At 66.4% G+C, this 17,398-nt stretch overlaps 1 protein-coding gene across 1 annotated transcript; it reads left to right on the top strand.

Moving 5' to 3' along the window:
• Positions 1-2,090: 2,090 nt before the first annotated feature.
• Positions 2,091-13,815, top strand: ADAM8 (ADAM metallopeptidase domain 8). The gene is made up of 20 exons (XM_070043938.1): positions 2,091-2,133; positions 4,253-4,329; positions 4,488-4,566; positions 4,661-4,737; positions 4,915-5,104; positions 5,404-5,456; positions 5,535-5,603; positions 5,903-6,072; positions 6,169-6,250; positions 6,557-6,705; positions 6,818-6,995; positions 7,252-7,341; positions 7,429-7,618; positions 7,714-7,770; positions 8,089-8,264; positions 9,396-9,480; positions 10,161-10,275; positions 10,799-10,985; positions 11,380-11,511; positions 13,452-13,815. Exons 1-20 carry the CDS (start codon positions 2,091-2,093, stop codon positions 13,500-13,502), a joined length of 2,250 nt encoding a protein of 749 aa, XP_069900039.1. The 3' UTR covers positions 13,503-13,815.
• The last annotated feature ends 3,583 nt before the right edge of the window (positions 13,816-17,398 follow it).

A 17,398-nucleotide genomic window follows, 5' to 3' on the forward strand; every position in this document is an offset into this window, starting at 1 on the left:
TGCGTCCCTGTCCTGGGCTCGGCATTGGGCTTTCCTGAAGGAGACACCTCCGGGTTGCAGGCGTTGACAGCGGGAGGGGAGCGCCCTGTGGGCTTGGGGAGGGGTTCTCTGTGGCGGGGGGGCTCTGCGGGCCCACGTTGGTCCTGTAGGTGGGGTTGGGGAGGGGTTCTCTGTGATAGGGGGGCTCTGCGGCCCACATTGATCCTGTAGGTAGGGTTGGGGAGGGGTTCTCTGTGGCGGGGGGGAGCTCAGCGGGCCCACGTTGGTCCTGTAGGTGGGGTGAGGGAGGGGTTCTCTGTGGCGGGGGGGCTCTGCGGGCCCACGTTGGTCCTGTAGGTGGGGTGGGGGAGGGGTTCTCTGTGGCGGGGGGGCTCTGCGGGCCCACGTTGGTCCTGTAGGTGGGGTGGGGGAGGGGTTCTCTGTGGCGGGGGGGCTCTGCGGGCCCACGTTGGTCCTGTAGGTGGGGTGGGGGAGGGGTTCTCTGTGGCGGGGGGTGCTCTGCGGGCCCACGTTGGTCCTGTAGGTGGGGTGGGGGAGGGGTTCTCTGTGGCGGGGGGGCTCTGCGGGCCCACGTTGGTCCTGTAGGTGGGGGGGAGGGGTTCTCTGGGGTAGGGGGCTCTGCGGGCCCACGTAGGTCCTGTAGGTGGGGGGGAGGGGTTCTCTGGGGTAGGGGGCTCTGCGGGCCCACGTAGGTCCTGTAGGTGGGGGGGAGGGGTTCTCTGGGGTAGGGGGCTCTGCGGGCCCACGTTGGTCCTGTAGGTGGGGTGGGGGAGGGGTTCTCTGGGGTAGGGGACTCTGCGGGCCCACGTCGGTCCTGTAGGTGGGGTGGGGGTGCCGGTGCTGAGCCCCTGCTGCCGAGTTCCGTGTTGAGGTCTGGGCAGCAGAGCGTGTAGTCCCAGCAGCTGGGGTTTTTGCCCAAATAGGGACACGTAGCCTTTGAACTTCTGCTATCAGATAACACGCAATATCAAAAAAGAGAAGTAAAATCGTCAGGAGGATTTGGGGTGGTTCACACGCATCGTTGTGTGAAACACGGTCACGTATGGGCTCAGGGACACAAGCTGCCTGTGCCCCTTGCTCACTGTGGCCCTGGGGGCTTCTGTCACCCACGCCCGAGATACCCCAAAGTGTGTGCAAAGCCCTCCTGCCTTGTTTTCCTTTTTCTGCTGTTCACTTTGGGGGAAATCATGGTCCTTTGGACTTTGACCTCTGGTCTGGACCCACTGAGGGCACCACACCCTTTCACCTGAGGCCTTGACACGCTCTGATGTCCTGCCTTCCCAGGGGCACGTTCAGAGTGAGGCTGGGGTGCCACCGGCCAGCTCAGCTCCAAGAAGCCTGGATCCCCAGGCCAGAGTGGAGTGGTCCCAGCCTGCAGGGCAGGGCAGGGCGGGCAGAAACTGGGGGCTGGGGGCAGCAGCGGGCAGGCAGCTGCAGACTTTGGCCCATAGCGACCGCATCCCAGGGCTGTCCACTGGGCCTCCACATCCGCCCTCTCCACAGAGCAGGGTCTGCTCCCTGAGCCAGGTGGCTGCCCGGCACCTGGCCAGCGGCCCCACCTGTGTGCTCCCCTTGCCCAGTCTCCCCAGTGAGGCCTCAGGAGCCTGGGAGCAGGGCTGCTGGAGCTTGCGCACGCCTCACACGCAGCAGGGCCTCCGCTCCCACCCCCACCCCCGGCGGGGCCCCCCGGGCAGCCCCAGCCTGTTTCCTCACCTGCATGGGGGATGCAATTGCAGGAGTGGCCCAGGTTAGTCTGTCCACCTGCCCTGCTTAATTCAGTCCACGTTGACAAAACTGTGTGCTGAACACTGGATACGGGACACTGTCCAGGAGCCCCAGGGGACCAGAAGGAGACCGGGGAGGCGGGGTGGGGGCGGGACCGCGCCCTCAGGTGCCCAGGCCCGGCCCTTCCCGGCCCCGAGGGGCTGATTGGCCGCGGGCAGGGGGCTGGTCGCTGGGGCAGGGCGGGGCGCGAGGGCAAGAGCCTCAGAGGCAAGGGCAGGACCAGAGCCAGCCTGAGCACGGAGCACCTTCTCCCCAGCCCCCCGGAACCGTGGGTTCGGATCCGGACCCCGCCCGCACCGCCCACCATGCGCGGCCTCGGGCTCCTGCTGCTTGCGCTGTGGCTACAGGGTGAGTGCTGGGCGTCTGGCTCTGGCTGGTCCGGTCGCCTGGCCCCCTGCTCCCTGCGCGGGGCTCTGGGCTGGTCTCTGGGATTCGGCGGCGCACAGGTGGCCAGTCGGTGGGGAGGCCCTGGGCGGTGCACACACGGAAACTTCAAAAGGGAAGTGCGTGGGGAAACGGCCACCTGGGCGTTTTCTGCGTTGGAGGTGGGGACCGGCTGGGACAGAACAGGGTGGAGGACCTGGCTGCTTCGGCCCCATTCCGGGGCTTCGGGAGGATTGCCCACCTCCACGGGGAGCCCCCAGCTTGGCAGGGAGGGGAGGACCGAGGAGCAGTGGCCTGGAGCCGAGGGGTTGGGGGCACCCCAGGGGGTTGTTTTGCCACATGGGGACCTGCCTCTCCTCTGGGGGAACTGACTGTGCTGCTGGCCTTGGCCCCCACCCTAGCTCCTGAGAGCCTCCTGGGGTTCGGGGGGGAGGGCACTTACGGGGCAGGCCCTCTGCACGGCCTTCACTCCGGGAGGTTTGCCAGATAGCCATTATGGAGACACAACCATTAACACCTTGAAAGAAGGAGAAAAGAGTCACCTGGGGAGTAGGTCTCCATCTCTGGGCCTGGGCTGGGTCCCTGCTGTCTGTTGCTGGATACGGGGCAGCTTCTAGATCTGGGCTGGGTGAACCCTGCGGAACAGGGCTGCCAGTTCCCTGTTAGATGTGGTCACGTGATTAGTTGGGATGAAAAATGTCAGCTCTAAGCGCTGGACGGGCAGACCGGCCCCCCCCGCCGCACCCTCCACCCCTCCCCCCGCGTCCCCCACCCCTCCCCCCGCCCAGGGCCTGTGTGTGTCCTCGTTCTGAGGGGGAGGGGGCATCCGGGTCACCCCAGGGTCTGGGAGGCAGCCTGGTGGGCTCCTGGAAGGGCAGGCGCTGGGTGGGGTCTCCGTGCACTGCCAGGCGCAAGTCTGCCCGACCCCACCCAGGGCAGGGGTCCTGCAGCCTCTTTCACGCAGAACCCCACTTGGGCTGGGCAGCCAGGGCTCAGAGTCTGCGGTCCCCACGCTGTCGGGCGATTCCCCAAGAGGAGGTGCCGGCGCACAGCAGGCTGGGAAGGGACCCCCAGGGCGGGAGGGTGCCCTGTGCGCCTGCTGACCCCCCTCTCCTGCAGAGGTTGCCCCCAGGGCCACCCTGCCCCACGTGGAGCAGTACGAGGTGGTGAGGCCCCGGCGCCTGCCAGCACCCCGCACCCGCCGAGCCCTGCCCTTCCACTTGGTAAGCCTGGGCGGGAGGCTGGCCTGGGGGTCCCTCCCTGGCCCCTCAGAGCCCGTTTCTGTCTGTGAGCAGGGTGATAGCTCCCCGTGTGCCCAGCGAGCTGTGAGGGGCCGCCTTCCTCCCTCCCCGCCCCCCCCCCCGGGCCTCACCTTCTTCTTCCATCCTGCCCACCCTTGGGCAGGGCCACAGCCGCCCCGCCTCGGGGTGGGGGGTGCCGGCCGGGCCGCCCTGTCTTCCTTTCAGGAGCTCCGCCGGCCGCGGCCACTCCCCAGTTTCACTCCAGCGATTAGTCAGACTCCTCCAAGACTGGAGGGGATGGCTCAGCAGGGCACTAGCTTACGCCTCTCGGGCATTTGGGGCTGGGCTGGGACTCCCCGGGGCGCCTGGGGGCACTCCTGAGACCTGAAGCGTGTGCGCCTGCAGGTGCCCAAGTGTGTGTTGAGGACAGCCCCGTCCTGACCTCAGGGTGCGGGCACAGCGCACGGTGTCCTAGGGGTCAGCTGCGGCTGGGGGCGCCCCGCCAGTCGGGCCCTGGGCTGGAAGGGGCGGGGCCTCGCAGGGGCGGGTCACCTCTGCTGCCTGGGTTCTAAGGCTGCCTGTCAGGGGCTGTGTCCCCCCCTCCCCTTGTTTCCCGGTAAGGGGCATTCTTCCTCTCCCCGTGTGGACTTGTGAGGAAACCACCAAGGCCTGAGGCACCCGAGGCGGTTCTGGGTGGAGCTCCCCACCTGCCCACTGCCTCCGGTTCGACCCGAGGCCCCACCTCCCCCTACTGGCCCTGTGCTACCCACCCCCAGGTTTGAGGTGGGCGTGGCTGGGGCAGGGCCCCTCTCTCTGGACCCCTCCCTTTTCTCCCGGCTCAGGGCCTGTACCCGGAGAGTGTGAGCTACGTCCTGGGGGCCCGAGGGCACACCTTCACCCTGCACCTTCGGAAGAACAGGTGAGCAGGGGCCTAAGCCTGCAGCCTGCTCCCATCCCTGCCCCCGACACACCTGTGTCCTGGGCATACAGCTCCCTGGCCCAGCCTCTCCTCCACACCAAAGGTGGCTTCTGGGGCAGGCAGGCGGGGCCCAGAGCATCACGGGGGCTCTTTTCCAGGGACCTGGTGGGCTCGGGCTACGTGGAGACCTACACGGCCGCCGATGGCTCCCAGGTGACAGAGCGGCTACTGAGGCAGGTGTGGCCCCCGAGTGACCCCCCCCCAAGGCTGGCCGTGGCGGTGTGGGGAGCGTGGGCACTGGCGGCGGAGCCCTCACACCCTCCTCCCACAGGACCACTGCTTCTACCAGGGCAACGTGGAGGGGCACCAGGGATCCGCTGCCAGCCTCAGCACCTGTGCCGGCCTCAGGTGGGTGCTGCCGACCAGGCGGGGTGCATCAGGACATCAGGGCCCAGCACTGTCTCACTCTCCAGCGAAGTGAACTGAGGCCAAGAAGGGAGGGATGGGCCGGGGGCACCTGCTGCCCTGGGGTCCCTCGCTAACTCAGAGCCATGGGCTTCCCTCTGCCTCAGGGGCTTCTTCCAGGCCGGCTCCACCATCCACCTGATCGAGCCCCTGGATGGGGGCGGGGAAGAGGGGCAACACGCACTGTACCAGGCACAGCACCTGCAGCAGAAGGCCGGCACCTGCGGGGTCAACGACAGCAGCCTGGAGACCATCCTGGGGCCGCGGGTCTCGGCGGCCCTCAGGCCCCGGGTGAGGGGAGGCCCTGCCCGCTGCTTCCGCGTCCGCTTGGCCCCATGCATCCCCAGACTCCTGAATGCCCTGCGAAGCGGGGGTGCTGCCTGCCGCCCCCGTGGCTGGGGTGGGCCTGGGCCTGGCTGCGCGCTGGCCGCAGAGCCAGCTCCTTAGTCTGCGCCAGAGCCCCCCCCAGCTCCCACCAAGGCTCCCCCAGCGCTGTGGGGCCAGCTCCGGGGCCTGGAGATGCTCCGTGTGTGCAGACGGGCTGAGGACAGGCGGGCTGTGGCTGGGTGGTTGACCGGCTTCTTGTCCCTACTCCTCAGAACTGGCCAGTGCCCCGAGAGACCCGCTACGTGGAGCTGTTCGTGGTCACGGACAGCACAGAGGTGCTGGGGGCGGGGGCGGGGGTTGGGGTGGGTGCAGGTGGGCCGACAGGCTGCAGCTGAGGGTCTACTGTCCTCCAGTTCCAGCGGTTGGGGAGCAGAGAGGCTGTGCGCCAGCGGATGCTGGAGGTGGTCAACCACGTGGACAAGGTGGGGGCCGCTTTGCTCTGGGGGCTTCCTCTCAGCAGGGGCTGCTGGGACCCCGCGGCAGCACACACCCAGCCCAACAGAAACCCTGGTTGTAGAGGCCTGTTGGGGCACCTGGAGAGGAGGAGAGGGCTGGCCATGGGGGGCGCCCGGCTGCCAGTAGAACCATCTGCCAGGTGATGGGGGGGCTAGGACTCTGCCCTCGTGACCTGTCCCATCGCAGCGAACGCTGGGGGGACCTCTGGCCCTTGGCTGGCCTCACCGTTGGAACCTGACCCTCGGGGCTCCCTGCCCTCTGGCAGCTTTATCAGGAGCTCAATTTCCGCGTGGTGCTCGTGGGCCTGGAGATGTGGAACGGTGGGGACAAGATTCACGTCAGCACCCAGGCCGACACCACACTGAACAACTTCCTGTCCTGGCGGGTGCGAGACCTGGCGGGGCGGCACCTGCACGACAACGCGCAGCTCATCACGTGAGTGGGCGGAGGGCCACCTGTCGCCAGGACGAGGGAGCCCCCAGGGGAGGCGGGTTCCGAGTGTCCACGTGCAGACACTGCTCTCTTTCCCAGCGGGGTCGACTTCGCAGGGACCACCGTGGGACTGGCCAGGGTGTCCGCCATGTGCTCCCAGGGCTCGGGGGCTGTGAACCAGGTGCGGGGGATCCAGCTGGGTTTGCTGGACAGAGGCTGGAGCTGGCCACTGGGGGTGGGGGGGAAGGGAGTGGGGATCAGAGCTTGAGCTGGGGCCTGCGAGGGGGGGCCTCAGGACTCAGGTCCACCTGCTGGTCCCTACGCTGCCCCGGACACCTGAGCAGCTGCCTCTTCCGAAGGATGCACTGACGCTTTAGGTTTGAAGAAGTGATGCTGGCAGGAGGCACCGCCGAGCCCCTCAGCCTGCTGGGGGCGGGCGGGGGACTGGCCACCAGAGTGACCCCAGCCAGCATGGCCCCTCCTGTAGGACCACAGCCCGAACCCCGTCGGCGTGGCGAGCACCATGGCCCATGAGATGGGCCACAACCTGGGCATGGACCACGACGAGAACATCCAGGACTGCTACTGCGCAGTGCCACGGAACGGCGGCGGCTGCGTGATGGCGGCCAGCATCGGGTGAGGCTTGGCCCCAGCCAGCCCACCCGAGGGCCTCCCGCCCAGCAGGGGTGTCCCAGGGCACGGGCGGCTGCCCCCCCCCTTCTGATGACAGGGACTCCCCTCCCCGCAGCTCCACCTTCCCCAGAAAGTTCAGCCACTGCAGCCGGGCTGACCTGGAGACGTTCGTGGAGAAGCCCCAGACGGCCTGCCTGGTAGACGCCCCGGACCCCGACCGGCTGGTGGGCGGCCCCGTGTGTGGGAACCGGTTCCTGGAGCGTGGGGAGCAGTGCGACTGCGGCGCCCCCCAGGTACAGGGCCGGCCCCGCCACCACCCTCTGCTTTCTGCCGGCTGCCCACATGGGGGGCCGGTCCCCATCCACAGGCTGGGGCGACCGTTCCTGACCCCCGGGCGCCCTGCGCACGCACAGCGACACCTCCTGTCCTCTGGTACCAAAACGACTGGCAGGGCTCGTGGCGGGGAGTGACCAGACCACCCGAGGGAAGGGCCTGGGGCCAGCCCAGCGTGCAGCCCGCTCAGACCTTCGCTGTTGCCCCCGCCCCCAGGACTGTCAGAACCGCTGCTGCAATGCCAGCACCTGCCTGCTGGCCAAGGGGGCTGAGTGTGCCCACGGCAGCTGCTGCCACGAGTGCAGGGTGAGCCTGGGGTTCTGGGGCACAGCAGCAGGCGTGGGTGTTCGGGCGCCTCCTGTTCCCTGGGTGAGCTCGGCTCTGCTGAACCAGGTGAAGCCGGCCGGAGAGCTGTGCCGCCCTGCAAAGGACCAGTGTGACCTCGGGGAGTACTGCGACGGCCGGCAGCCCATGTGTCCCGAGGACGCCTTCTGGGAGAACGGCACGCCCTGCCCGGGGGGCTACTGCTACAACGGGGCCTGCCCCACGGTGGCCCAGAGGTGCCGGGACTTGTGGGGGCCAGGTGAGGCGGGCATGGGCCCTGGTCATGGGCCCCTCAGGACTGCCAGGGTGGCTGCTGGTCCTGAGTCGGAGCGCTGACCTGCTCCTGCCCCGCAGGCGCTCGGGTTGCCACGGAGACGTGCTACAGCTACAGCATCTCCATAGGCTGCAAGGGCAGTATCCCCCTGGACTTTGGCAGGTGAGCGTCCTCCCGTGGCCCGACTTCCCTGGGTCCAGGGCACGGAATGTTTCCACCAAGAGAGTCCTCTGCACAAAGGAGTCCGGGAGCTGAGTCAGGAGCCTCTCCGGGGGCCTACCTGGCCCTGCAGGACCCCCAGGCCAGAGCATGCTGCCCTTTGGGAGAGTGGGTCACTGTGGCTGGGCCGTGGACCCCTGCGGGTGGACCCAGGGCCTCACCCACAGCTCCTGGTGCGCTGAGCACGGTTGTGAGCACCGCGCAGGGGTCCCCGCGGAGCTGGCTCCACGCACGTCCCTCTGTCCTCAGGGTCAACAGGTGTGGCACTCTGTTCTGTGAGGGGGGGCAGAAGCCCCCGGAGCGGAGTTCCTGCACCCTCACCTCCTCCTCGGGTGCTTGCCAGGCTCTCGTCCAGGACAGCAGCAGCGCGTACGAGCCAGTGCCGGAAGGCACCAAGTGTGGCGAGGAGCAGGTGGGCCGGACGCGCCTCGGTTGGGCTGCTGGACCCCAGGGCGACCTGCTGGGGCCCAGAGCAGGGCGGTGGCGGCTGGAGGAGGGCTCTGTTCTGGGGAGAAACTCGGAAGGCGCATGGGGGGTGCGGGAGAAGACCCTTCTCAGTTAATGGGTTTGAAGACTATTTGTCCTGCAAGCCCTCTGGGGATGGGCGGGACCAGTCCTCTGTGGCCCTGGTGGCAGCAGAAGGCTGGCCGGGCAGTGCCTCTCCCCGTGGCCAAGGCCGGCCAGTAGATGGGCTGCGGGCGAGGCCACCGGGGGTGTGAAGGCTGTGGCCTGCCTCTCCAAAGCCCAGACACAGGTTTTGGGTCCGCTCTGGTTGATGGTGGAGAGCTGGGGTGCTTCAAGCAGGGGTCTAGACTGGCTGCCTACGGAGACCCCCACTGCCCTCCAGGTTTGCTGGAAAGGCTTCTGCCAGGACCTCCATGTCTACAGATCCAGAAACTGCTCTGCCCGGTGTAGCAACCATGGGGTACGTGGGTCCAGGGGATGGCCTGCCACCAGCCCTTTGGGCTTGAAAGACGCTCAGGCTGTGCTGAGGTTAGCCCAGACAAACAGAGGGCAGAGGCTGGTGCCCTGGGGCTGTGCCAGGAGCCTGCTGAGGCCTCCTGAGGCTGGAACTGACAGGGATCTGGGCGTCCCGTGTAGACACGGAAGCCCAGGTTAGTCACAGTGCTGCTGGACACGTGGGCCAGGCCGGTCTGATGTGAAGTGTCCTATTCTGAGCTCTTAGTAACCTGTGCTATGACGCTGGGGAGGTCAGAGCTCTGAGGGCTTGAAACCGGGGGGCCTGGGGCAGTGCCCTCCCGTGTCCCCGTCTCAGGAGGACAGCCTGCCCCAAAGTTGTCCGGCCCGTCCTGCGGCGATGCCTGCTTTGCTCAGAAAGTCCGCAGCGTCCCGTCAGAGCCATCCTCCCTCACCCGGGGAGGGGCTGCTGCCGTCAGCACAACTGACGAAACCTGGGTGGTGGCAGTCCCGGACCCCTAGCTTGTCCTCTGTCAGTAGGGGCAGAGCAGACGGCGCCTCAGTGGGCACTGGGCGGTGCGGCAGGTGGGGGTCTGGAGACCCTGATGCCTTGGTCGTCCCCCAGGTGTGCAACCACAAGGACCAGTGCCACTGCCACCCGGGCTGGGCCCCGCCCTACTGCGCAGAGCTGCTGTCCACCGTGCGCACAGGTAGGCAGGGCCCGCCCCGCCCTGCACCTTCACACACCTTCGCAAGCCCAGGGGATCTGGCTGCGGGTCCTGCCTTTTCTCAGGCCACCTGGGAGGGGCCGAGAAGGAGGCTGTGTGCCCCTAAACCGTGAGGGGCATGTTGAAGATGTGGCCTTGCAGCCCCCGGCATCTGGACCCCAGGATCCCGAGTCCCCACCTCAGCCCTACAGGAGAAGGGGGGCCCGTCCCAGAGGGAGGGCTGCAGGGGCAACGAGGGACAGCACCAGCTCCTTGCTGGGTGCTCAGCCCCGTCCTGGGCCCGGGAACCTCGGGGCCTCCCACCCCCACAAGTGTCTTCCTCCCCAGCGGTCAGGCCTACAGGGCCTGGCCTGGCCGCACCCACATCACTGAGGGCCTGGGGCTGCCCACCACCAAGCCCTCCAGCTGGTCCCCTGAGAGCCCAGAGTGCTGGCGTCATGTACCGGTTCTCAGGGCCAAGGATCCTCAGGTGGCCCTGGCCTTCGCAGGGGGCCCAGGGCTCAGGGCTGTTGCCGTGGCCAAGGAGGGGGCGCCTTCCTCAGGCCCCTCCTTGGCCCCAGGCTGGCCTGGACATGCGCTAAGCTGCCCGCGGGCCCTCCCAGCCCCTGCTGCCTCGAGGCACATCTGGCCCTGGTGGCACCTGGCCTCCTGTGTCCCCACAGCGTCCCGGAGACGCCTGGTGGGCGTGCTGGTGCCTGTGGCGCTCCTGGTGCCTGTGGCGCTGACCCTGGCAGGCGTGGTCATCTACCGCAAAGCCTGGCGCCCCGTCCGAAGGAGGTGAGCGAGCTCTGGGCTTGCAGGGCGTCAGCGTGTGTGCACAGAGCGAGTCGCCTGCTCGCACTGCTGGAGGGGGAGAACGCGCTCTGGGCCCCCTGCCTTCGCTGACACGGGAGCAGGTGTGGGTCATGGTGACAGGTTGGTGATATGGAAACTCAGAGAGGACCCCGTCTCCCCCTTGCACCCCACCGCCCTCGGTGGACAGTGCGCTCTGAGTCTGCCCTGGGCTCTGGGTGTCCCCGGTGCCCACTCTGGGGGGACCTCGACCCCCACGCTGGCCGCAGCAGGACACACTTGCCCAGTGGCCTCCAAGTACCTCCTGCGGGCCCACCTGGACCCCAGAGTCAATGGGGACACGTGAGGCTGCCTCTCCCTCTGCGCGCAGCTGTCACTGGCGCACCCCGACGGGCAGCTGCAGCTGAGTGGGCCTCTGGCCAGGCCAGGGTTCCCACGCCCAGGAGCCCCAAGTCCCTGGGTTGAATCCTGAGGCCAGGAAGCACTGACCCATCTTATTTCTCCCCAGGAATGTGGCGCCCAAGACGGCCATGGGGCTCTCCAACCCCCTGTTCCACGAGGGGCACAGGACACCGGTGAAGGGCAGGGCCTCGGCTCCCACCAGGGGGCCCCCAGAGCCGGGCCCTTCCTCCCACCCCAGCCAGCCACCCAAACCCACGGCTTCCGCGGTGACCCCTAAGTGGCCACCTCCTGCTGTAAGCACTAGGCATCCCCAACGGGTTCCCCAGGCCACCCCCAAAGCTCAGGCCAGGATGCAGTACCCAGTGGCTTAGAGTGGCCACCACGCCCGCCATTTAGAGGCAGAACGAGGCTTTAGGACGAGTGGTCTGAGGACCCGCAGGAGCTGGTGACAGAATTGAATCTGAGGCTCGAGGCCTCTGCAAAGTCCACCTCGGGGCGGTTTTGAGGCCCAGACGCCCTTGCTGCCATGCAGCACCTCTGTGCGTCCCCAGGGCTGTGGGAAGGGAGCATAACTCAGGGCCCTGCCCAGTGGTGGGGCAGGATGGCGCCCCCTGTGCACACACGGGCCTGTGTTCTTCCCACTCTGGGAGGGGCCGGAACCTTGGGTCCTCATCTGGGTGGGGGCAGCTCCGAAGCCAGGGCTCCCTGGAGGTGGCTGCCCTGAGACCCAGGCTCACGGCCGGCTTCCTGCAGCCTCCAGCCGCTATGTCCAGCCCACCGTCCCCAGTTCCTGTGTATACCCAGCAGGTCCCAGGCCAGGTGAGTGGGGGGCTGGCAGAGGGGCCGTCGAGGTGGCATAGAGCAGATCCTGGGAGGTGGAGGGTCTGGGGCTGGCTTTGGTGGGCCAGGGACCCTCGGGTGGTGGCCACTGCACCCTCAGGGGCCGACATGAACTGAACCCAGGGGAACTGGGGTCCTGACCTCTCCTCCCCTCCCAGCAGCTCAGACCTGCTCCTCCCACCAAGCCCCTCCCGGGGCTGAAGGCCAAGCAGGTGAGAGGACCCCGGGGGAGGGGCACAGGGGTGTGTGGGGCTGTGGGCTCCATCGTTGTGCTCCCTTTGGTTTGAGGCTTCAGGGGTTTGGGAAGGGTCTCTCCCAAATGTGAGTCACTGCCGCCCCAGCAAGCCCCCTGCCTTTGGGCTCACTCGGGAGGCCCTCCCGCCTGTCCTGAGGTCTGGCCCTGGTGGGTCCCGTTCTTTGCTGGGAGCCCCGTGGGTACTGCCGAGGGTCCTGCGCACCTCTGGACAGGCACACGCACCGCCCGGCAGGCGGGGAGGTCACCTGCTCTGGCGAATTGTGAGGCAGGGAGACCCAGGCTCCTCTGTCCGCCCACCAGGAGCCTGGGGGGCCCGAGGCAGCCTGTCCGCCGCCGGTGTGGAGTCATCACTGGGTTGCATGGTGTCCGCAGGGCTCTGAATCTCAGTAGGGCCCGTCTTCCCTTAGCGGTTAATGTCGTGGGGGTGCTTGGAGCAACGCCCGGCTGGTTACTTCCTAAACTGACCCGCGGTGCCTCTGCGGGTGGATCTCACCTACCACAGCCATTACTGTGGCATTTGCTTAACGGAGATCCTCTACTTTTTGCTTTTTATTTTGAATTAATTTTAGAGTTACAACGAAGTTACAAAAATAGTCCGTAAAAAAGTCTTAGGAGGGGTTTTGACAGGCCAGACAGGGAAGGGGGTGGGCAGAGAGATTTCTGGCCACGGAACTGGTGGCAGCCAGGGAATTGTGCTGGGGGAGAAAAGTGCAGGCGACTTCTGCCCCTCTGCTCAGCAGGGACCTTCTCGGTGTGCTGGGCCCACCCTGTCCCTCTGGCGCTGGAATGAGCTGCCTGGGCTGAGCAGGGCCTCTGCTGGAGGCCTTCCGTCTCCACTCCAGCCCTGGCCCCGGGAAAGCTGAGATGCAAACAAATGCAAATTCTAGTAGTGGATCCTTTGCTTTAGAGCTTCCGAAGACCCCCACTCTGGCAATTTAAGAGCTTTTCCTGGGTCATGTTGGGGGAGGGGGGAGGGGGGAGTTGAGGGAAGAGGGCAGGGCAGTGAGATAAGCCGATGGGCCCAGGAATGGGGGCCTGCCACATCTGGGTTTCATTCGGGGCAGTGGCAGCTGTGGGTGGGGAGGGGGTTGGGGACACTTTTCTGTAGAGAGCTCAGCGAAGAGAAACATGCAGGCCGGTCTGGAGCAGAGCAGAGCACCCAGGGAACTTTCTAGAAGGAGCTGGGAAGCTGGCGCCCTGGCCCAGCTGGCTATCAGCTGTGTCTGCCTCCTTCCAGGTCGTCAAGCCAACCTGCACTCCACCGATGCCACCCATCAAGCCCAGGGCCGGAGGGGCCCAGCCTGGACCCACTAAGGTGAGGCCCTCACACACAGGGCAGTGCCCAGCTGGCTGCCTGGGGCACAGCCCTGAGAGGGTGTAACATCCGCCCTCTACTCTGTCAGAGGACTTTTCAGTGCTTGCCGCTTCTTCCAGCTGTTACTGTGTCTTTTTCTCCACTAGTGTTAAGTACAGAAGTCTATTCTTGATAAAGCATCAGCTGTTAATACCCAGGCTGTCTCCACTCGGCTCTGAGCTCTGAGCACAGTCATATCGTTGGATGAACTGAGGATCCAAATTTTAAGAAAAGTAAATGGAAATTAGATTCAGTTGTGCTCTTCGTAGCAGATGGTTTTTAATGTCAGTTCTTTCTTCCTTTTCCAAGGGAGTTGTTGCCCCAAAGGTTGCTCTGAAACCCCCCGTCCAGAGGAGGTGATGGGGCCCGAGCTCAAAGCACCCTGGGGGGCATCTGTGCACCTGTCTGGACAGTTACCTGTGATCATGTGACCTCGCCACCAGCACCGACAGACCAGCTGCCTGGCCCCAGGCCCTCCGTCCCCCTCCCTGAGGGCTGGGTCCACTGTGAAAAGTCCTAGCGGAAGAGCCAACTCCTCATGGCTAAGGTCACTCTTCAGCACCCCACGGTCACAGCCCAGGCCCTCTCCGCCCAGGACTCCGTGGTCGGGCCCTCGGCTGCTGTCCTGACCTCAGGAACGGGGGCCAGGCCAGTGCCTCCTCACCCACGTGTGTCTCCCTACTGCCCCTGGTGTCTTGTCTGGGTCTCTGGAAACCTCAGATGCACATTCAGTAGGGCTGAAAACTTTAATGAAGTTTTTGTGTTCTACGATTAAATTATTGATCAAATTCTAAATGACGGGAGATGGGTGGAAAATGTTGCATGCGAAACAATGTGGAATTTATAAGATTTAAGAGTCCAATGCTTGTTAAAATAAAACTTTCCCCTTCTTTTCTTCTGAGACTTTATCGTAAGCCCTCCTCTGCTTAAACTAAGCAGCTCGGTCCGCCCGCGCGGAGCGGGCCGCCAGCACCCAAGGTGGCCGGCGCCCCTCCCCTTCCGACCCCGCTCCGGTCTCCCGGCAGCGGCCCCGCCCTTCCGCCGCCGTCTCCCGGCTCCACGGTGGGCACCGGCACGCTGGGCGCCGCCAGGCCGAGCCACCCCGGCCGCCGCTGCTGCCCGGCGCCCTCCGTGGCCTCAGAGACGCCTGGCTGGACGCACTGCCGCTCAGCCGCCGCAAAGCGCCACCTGACCCGGGACTTCAGCGACGGCGGTGAGGGCGGGGCGGCGGCCACGACGGGGCCGGGGGCCGGGGTGACCGCCGGTTGTCCAGGCCGCAGGGCCGCCGCCCGTCAGGCGGTTCCTGGCGCTCTCTGCTCAGGGGAAGAGCGCAGCGGTCATCCCTCCCGGCCAGCAGGAGCCCCGAAGGAGATGTGCCGCTAGTCGGGACGGCCAGGCAAGGGCCACGGCCCCGGAAGGGTCCCCGCTCTCCGGACTCCCTGCAAAATGCAGACGACCCCAGGGGCAGGGCGTGAGGGACCTCTGGAAGGAGTGGGCAGGACGTGGGAGGGGCGCTGCCTCGATGGCCCCAGAAGGAGGAGGAATGCGGCAAAGCGAGCGGCCAGTTCTGTGTTCAACCTGGCCACGGGAATTCTTCCTGTCCCCGGACCCCGCGTTCCCTGGGGGAGGATGCAGCAGACTGGGGTCCTCCTAGCAGCTCCTCTGACACCACGGGCTCTCACAGCCCCCTCCCCTGGGGCGCCCACACCGTGCGGGTGCTCCCCGGAACTTCTCTCCGTCCTCATCCACCTCGGAGGCCCTGGATGACTGATGATTTAAGGAATCCAAGGGCTCTTAGCTCACCTCGCGCCCCTGCCCGCTCCACCCCAGTGATGCTGGCCGAGATTGTGAAGCTCTTCCACCCCCGGCTTGTGGACCTGCACAACTATATCCCCACCTGCAACGCGAACCAGAAGCTCGGCAGCTGGAGCATTCTCAACAGGCGGGGCTTCGCGGCAGGATTTCCGCCCCCGCCTTTTCTGCTGGGGCCCCACTCCTCACTCTCCAAGGCCGTCCTGGACGGCAGCCTCCCCACAGCCCCTCCCAGCCCCTGGGACAACTTTTCAGGCTGTGTCCCTGCTGTGGGTCTCCCTGACACTGTCCAGTCCAACCGGGGGCTCCTGGGGGCCCCCCGCCAAGAGGACAGCACTGGTCAGCTCGACACCCGCTTAAGGGGCACCAGCCTTGCCCTCTGACTGCGTGACCACAGCTCTCGCTCAGCCGCCCACCCGCCAACAGTTCTGGGTGACAGGCTCTGCTCAGGCCCAGCAGACACAGCAGTACGTGGGCCCCTGCCTTCGTGGGGCTGTACGTCTGTGGGGAAGACAGATAAATGAAGAGATGGGACCAGTGTCAGCTGTGACAAGTCACATGAGGGACAACAAGGCAGAACCCATGAGGCAGTGACAGTGAACAGAGTGGGGCTGCAGTGGGGAGGGGATGTCACCAAGGGTCCTCGGAGCACACTGCCTGTGGGGGGGGACTTATTCTGAGGAGAGAGGGGACTTTGCGGGAGGGGGAGGAGGGGTGGGCTGCCCCCACCCCCAGAGGCGAGAGGACGGCAGCTGCAGGCGGACGTGGGGAGAGGCCAGGCTCTGAGCACTTTGGAGGTGAGCTAGGAGGACTTCCGCCCAGAACAGAGGAGACTCAGGCAAGAGGATGCGTCCTCCGCAGAGTCTCTGGGACACTTATCGGGGAGGTGGTGGCCCAGGCTGGGACTCACCTGGCCTGAAGGCACAGGGCACCATGTGTCCTGTGACCCCTGATGGGGTGGCCGGGAACGAGACGGCCACGGGTCTCTGTGGGTCCCGGGCCCTCTGCACGGAGGCGAGCCAGCCCTGCCGCCCGGCTCTGCAGGGCGGTCTGCTCTGAGGGCTGTACCCTGCTTCCTCTGTGGGAAAGTCCTCCACAAGCTGGGTTTCTGTGTCTTGGAGGAGGAGACCCGCAAGGTGGTGGCCACCACGCCTGGGGCCATCGAGCCAGTCTTGTGTGCAGTGAGGGGTAAGGTGGAGGCGGGTGAGGACCCGCCCGGCAGGGCTGGACGTGTGGGTGCCGTCGTACAGCCTTGGAACTGGCTGAGAGTAAAACCAGGAAATAGGTGGGGATGAAGCCGCGGGTCCCCACGGCCCCGGGGCCCAGGCTGCAGTGAAGTCTGGGTCCCCACGGCCCCTTCCAGCCTGACCTGTCTGCTTCCCTTTTCAGAAGCGCTCAGGCCCAGCGTCCCCCAGTGAGCCCCTCCCTGCTCCCTGTCTGTGACTGGGAGACCCAGGCAGGCCTCTTGTCGGCGACAGGAGCAGAGTCAGCCCCTCCTGCCGGTCTCCCTGCACAACGTTTGAACCCTCTGCCAGGGTTCAAACCCTTGGACCCAGGAGCCTCCAGTGGCGACAGTGACAGACCACGGGTGGGGCTCACCGCCTCTGCACACGCTGGTAATGGCCAACCGCCCCCCCCCCAACAAGTGGGCACCCCCGGGCCCTGTCCACTGGCCGTGCGGGGTGGCCGTCGTTCAATGGTCACCTCTCCAAACGGGGAAGCCATTCAGAGGCACCGAGGGCTGCGCCTGGGCACCACGTTAGGCCTGACTGTGCCCCCGTGGCGCTGTGTGGGCTGAGCCCACCACCCCACCACGCCCCTGTGTGCCCCTCTCCCAGCCGGAGGCCCTGAGCTGGCGGTCGGCTTATCTCGCAGGCCTGCCGAGCCCCTCAGCGCCCTCCGGGGCGGAGACCCTTGGGAGTCAGAGGGCTCCAGAGGAGATGGGCTGCTGGGCACACAGAGGGTGGGCCCCATCTCGAGCCCTCTGTGCCCCCAGCCCCACCTCCGCTGGCCCGCGGGCCGAAGGCCCCGGGTTTGCCTTTCAGTCGGGGCCCAGCTGGCGAGCCCTGGCAGCTCCTGGACCCTGGGCTGCAGCAGCTGCTGGAGGAGGAGCAGCAGGTGCTGGGCGTGCTGCAGGAGGCAGTCAAGGTACAGGCCTGGGCGCCCCCAAGCAGCCCGGACTGGTGTGCGGCGAGGTGGCGGGGGGCAGGCGGGGCCCCTGACTGGGACCCACGTTTAGGTGGGTTATTTAAATACAGGACGTTCCGAAGATACCTAGAAGCCCCCATCCCCACGGACTGACCACCCAGCTTCACCAGTTATCAAAGCCTGGGGCCCACGAGCCAGGGGCTGCAGACTCACAGGCGATGCCACCGGATGTGCTGGACAGCAGCCCAGGGGCCATGGGGCCAGGTCAGGGAGCAGAGGCACATCCCTAAGGTGCA

Source organism: Globicephala melas, chromosome 16 (genome assembly GCF_963455315.2).
Source record: "Globicephala melas chromosome 16, mGloMel1.2, whole genome shotgun sequence".
NCBI classification, from domain to species: Eukaryota; Metazoa; Chordata; class Mammalia; order Artiodactyla; family Delphinidae; genus Globicephala; species Globicephala melas.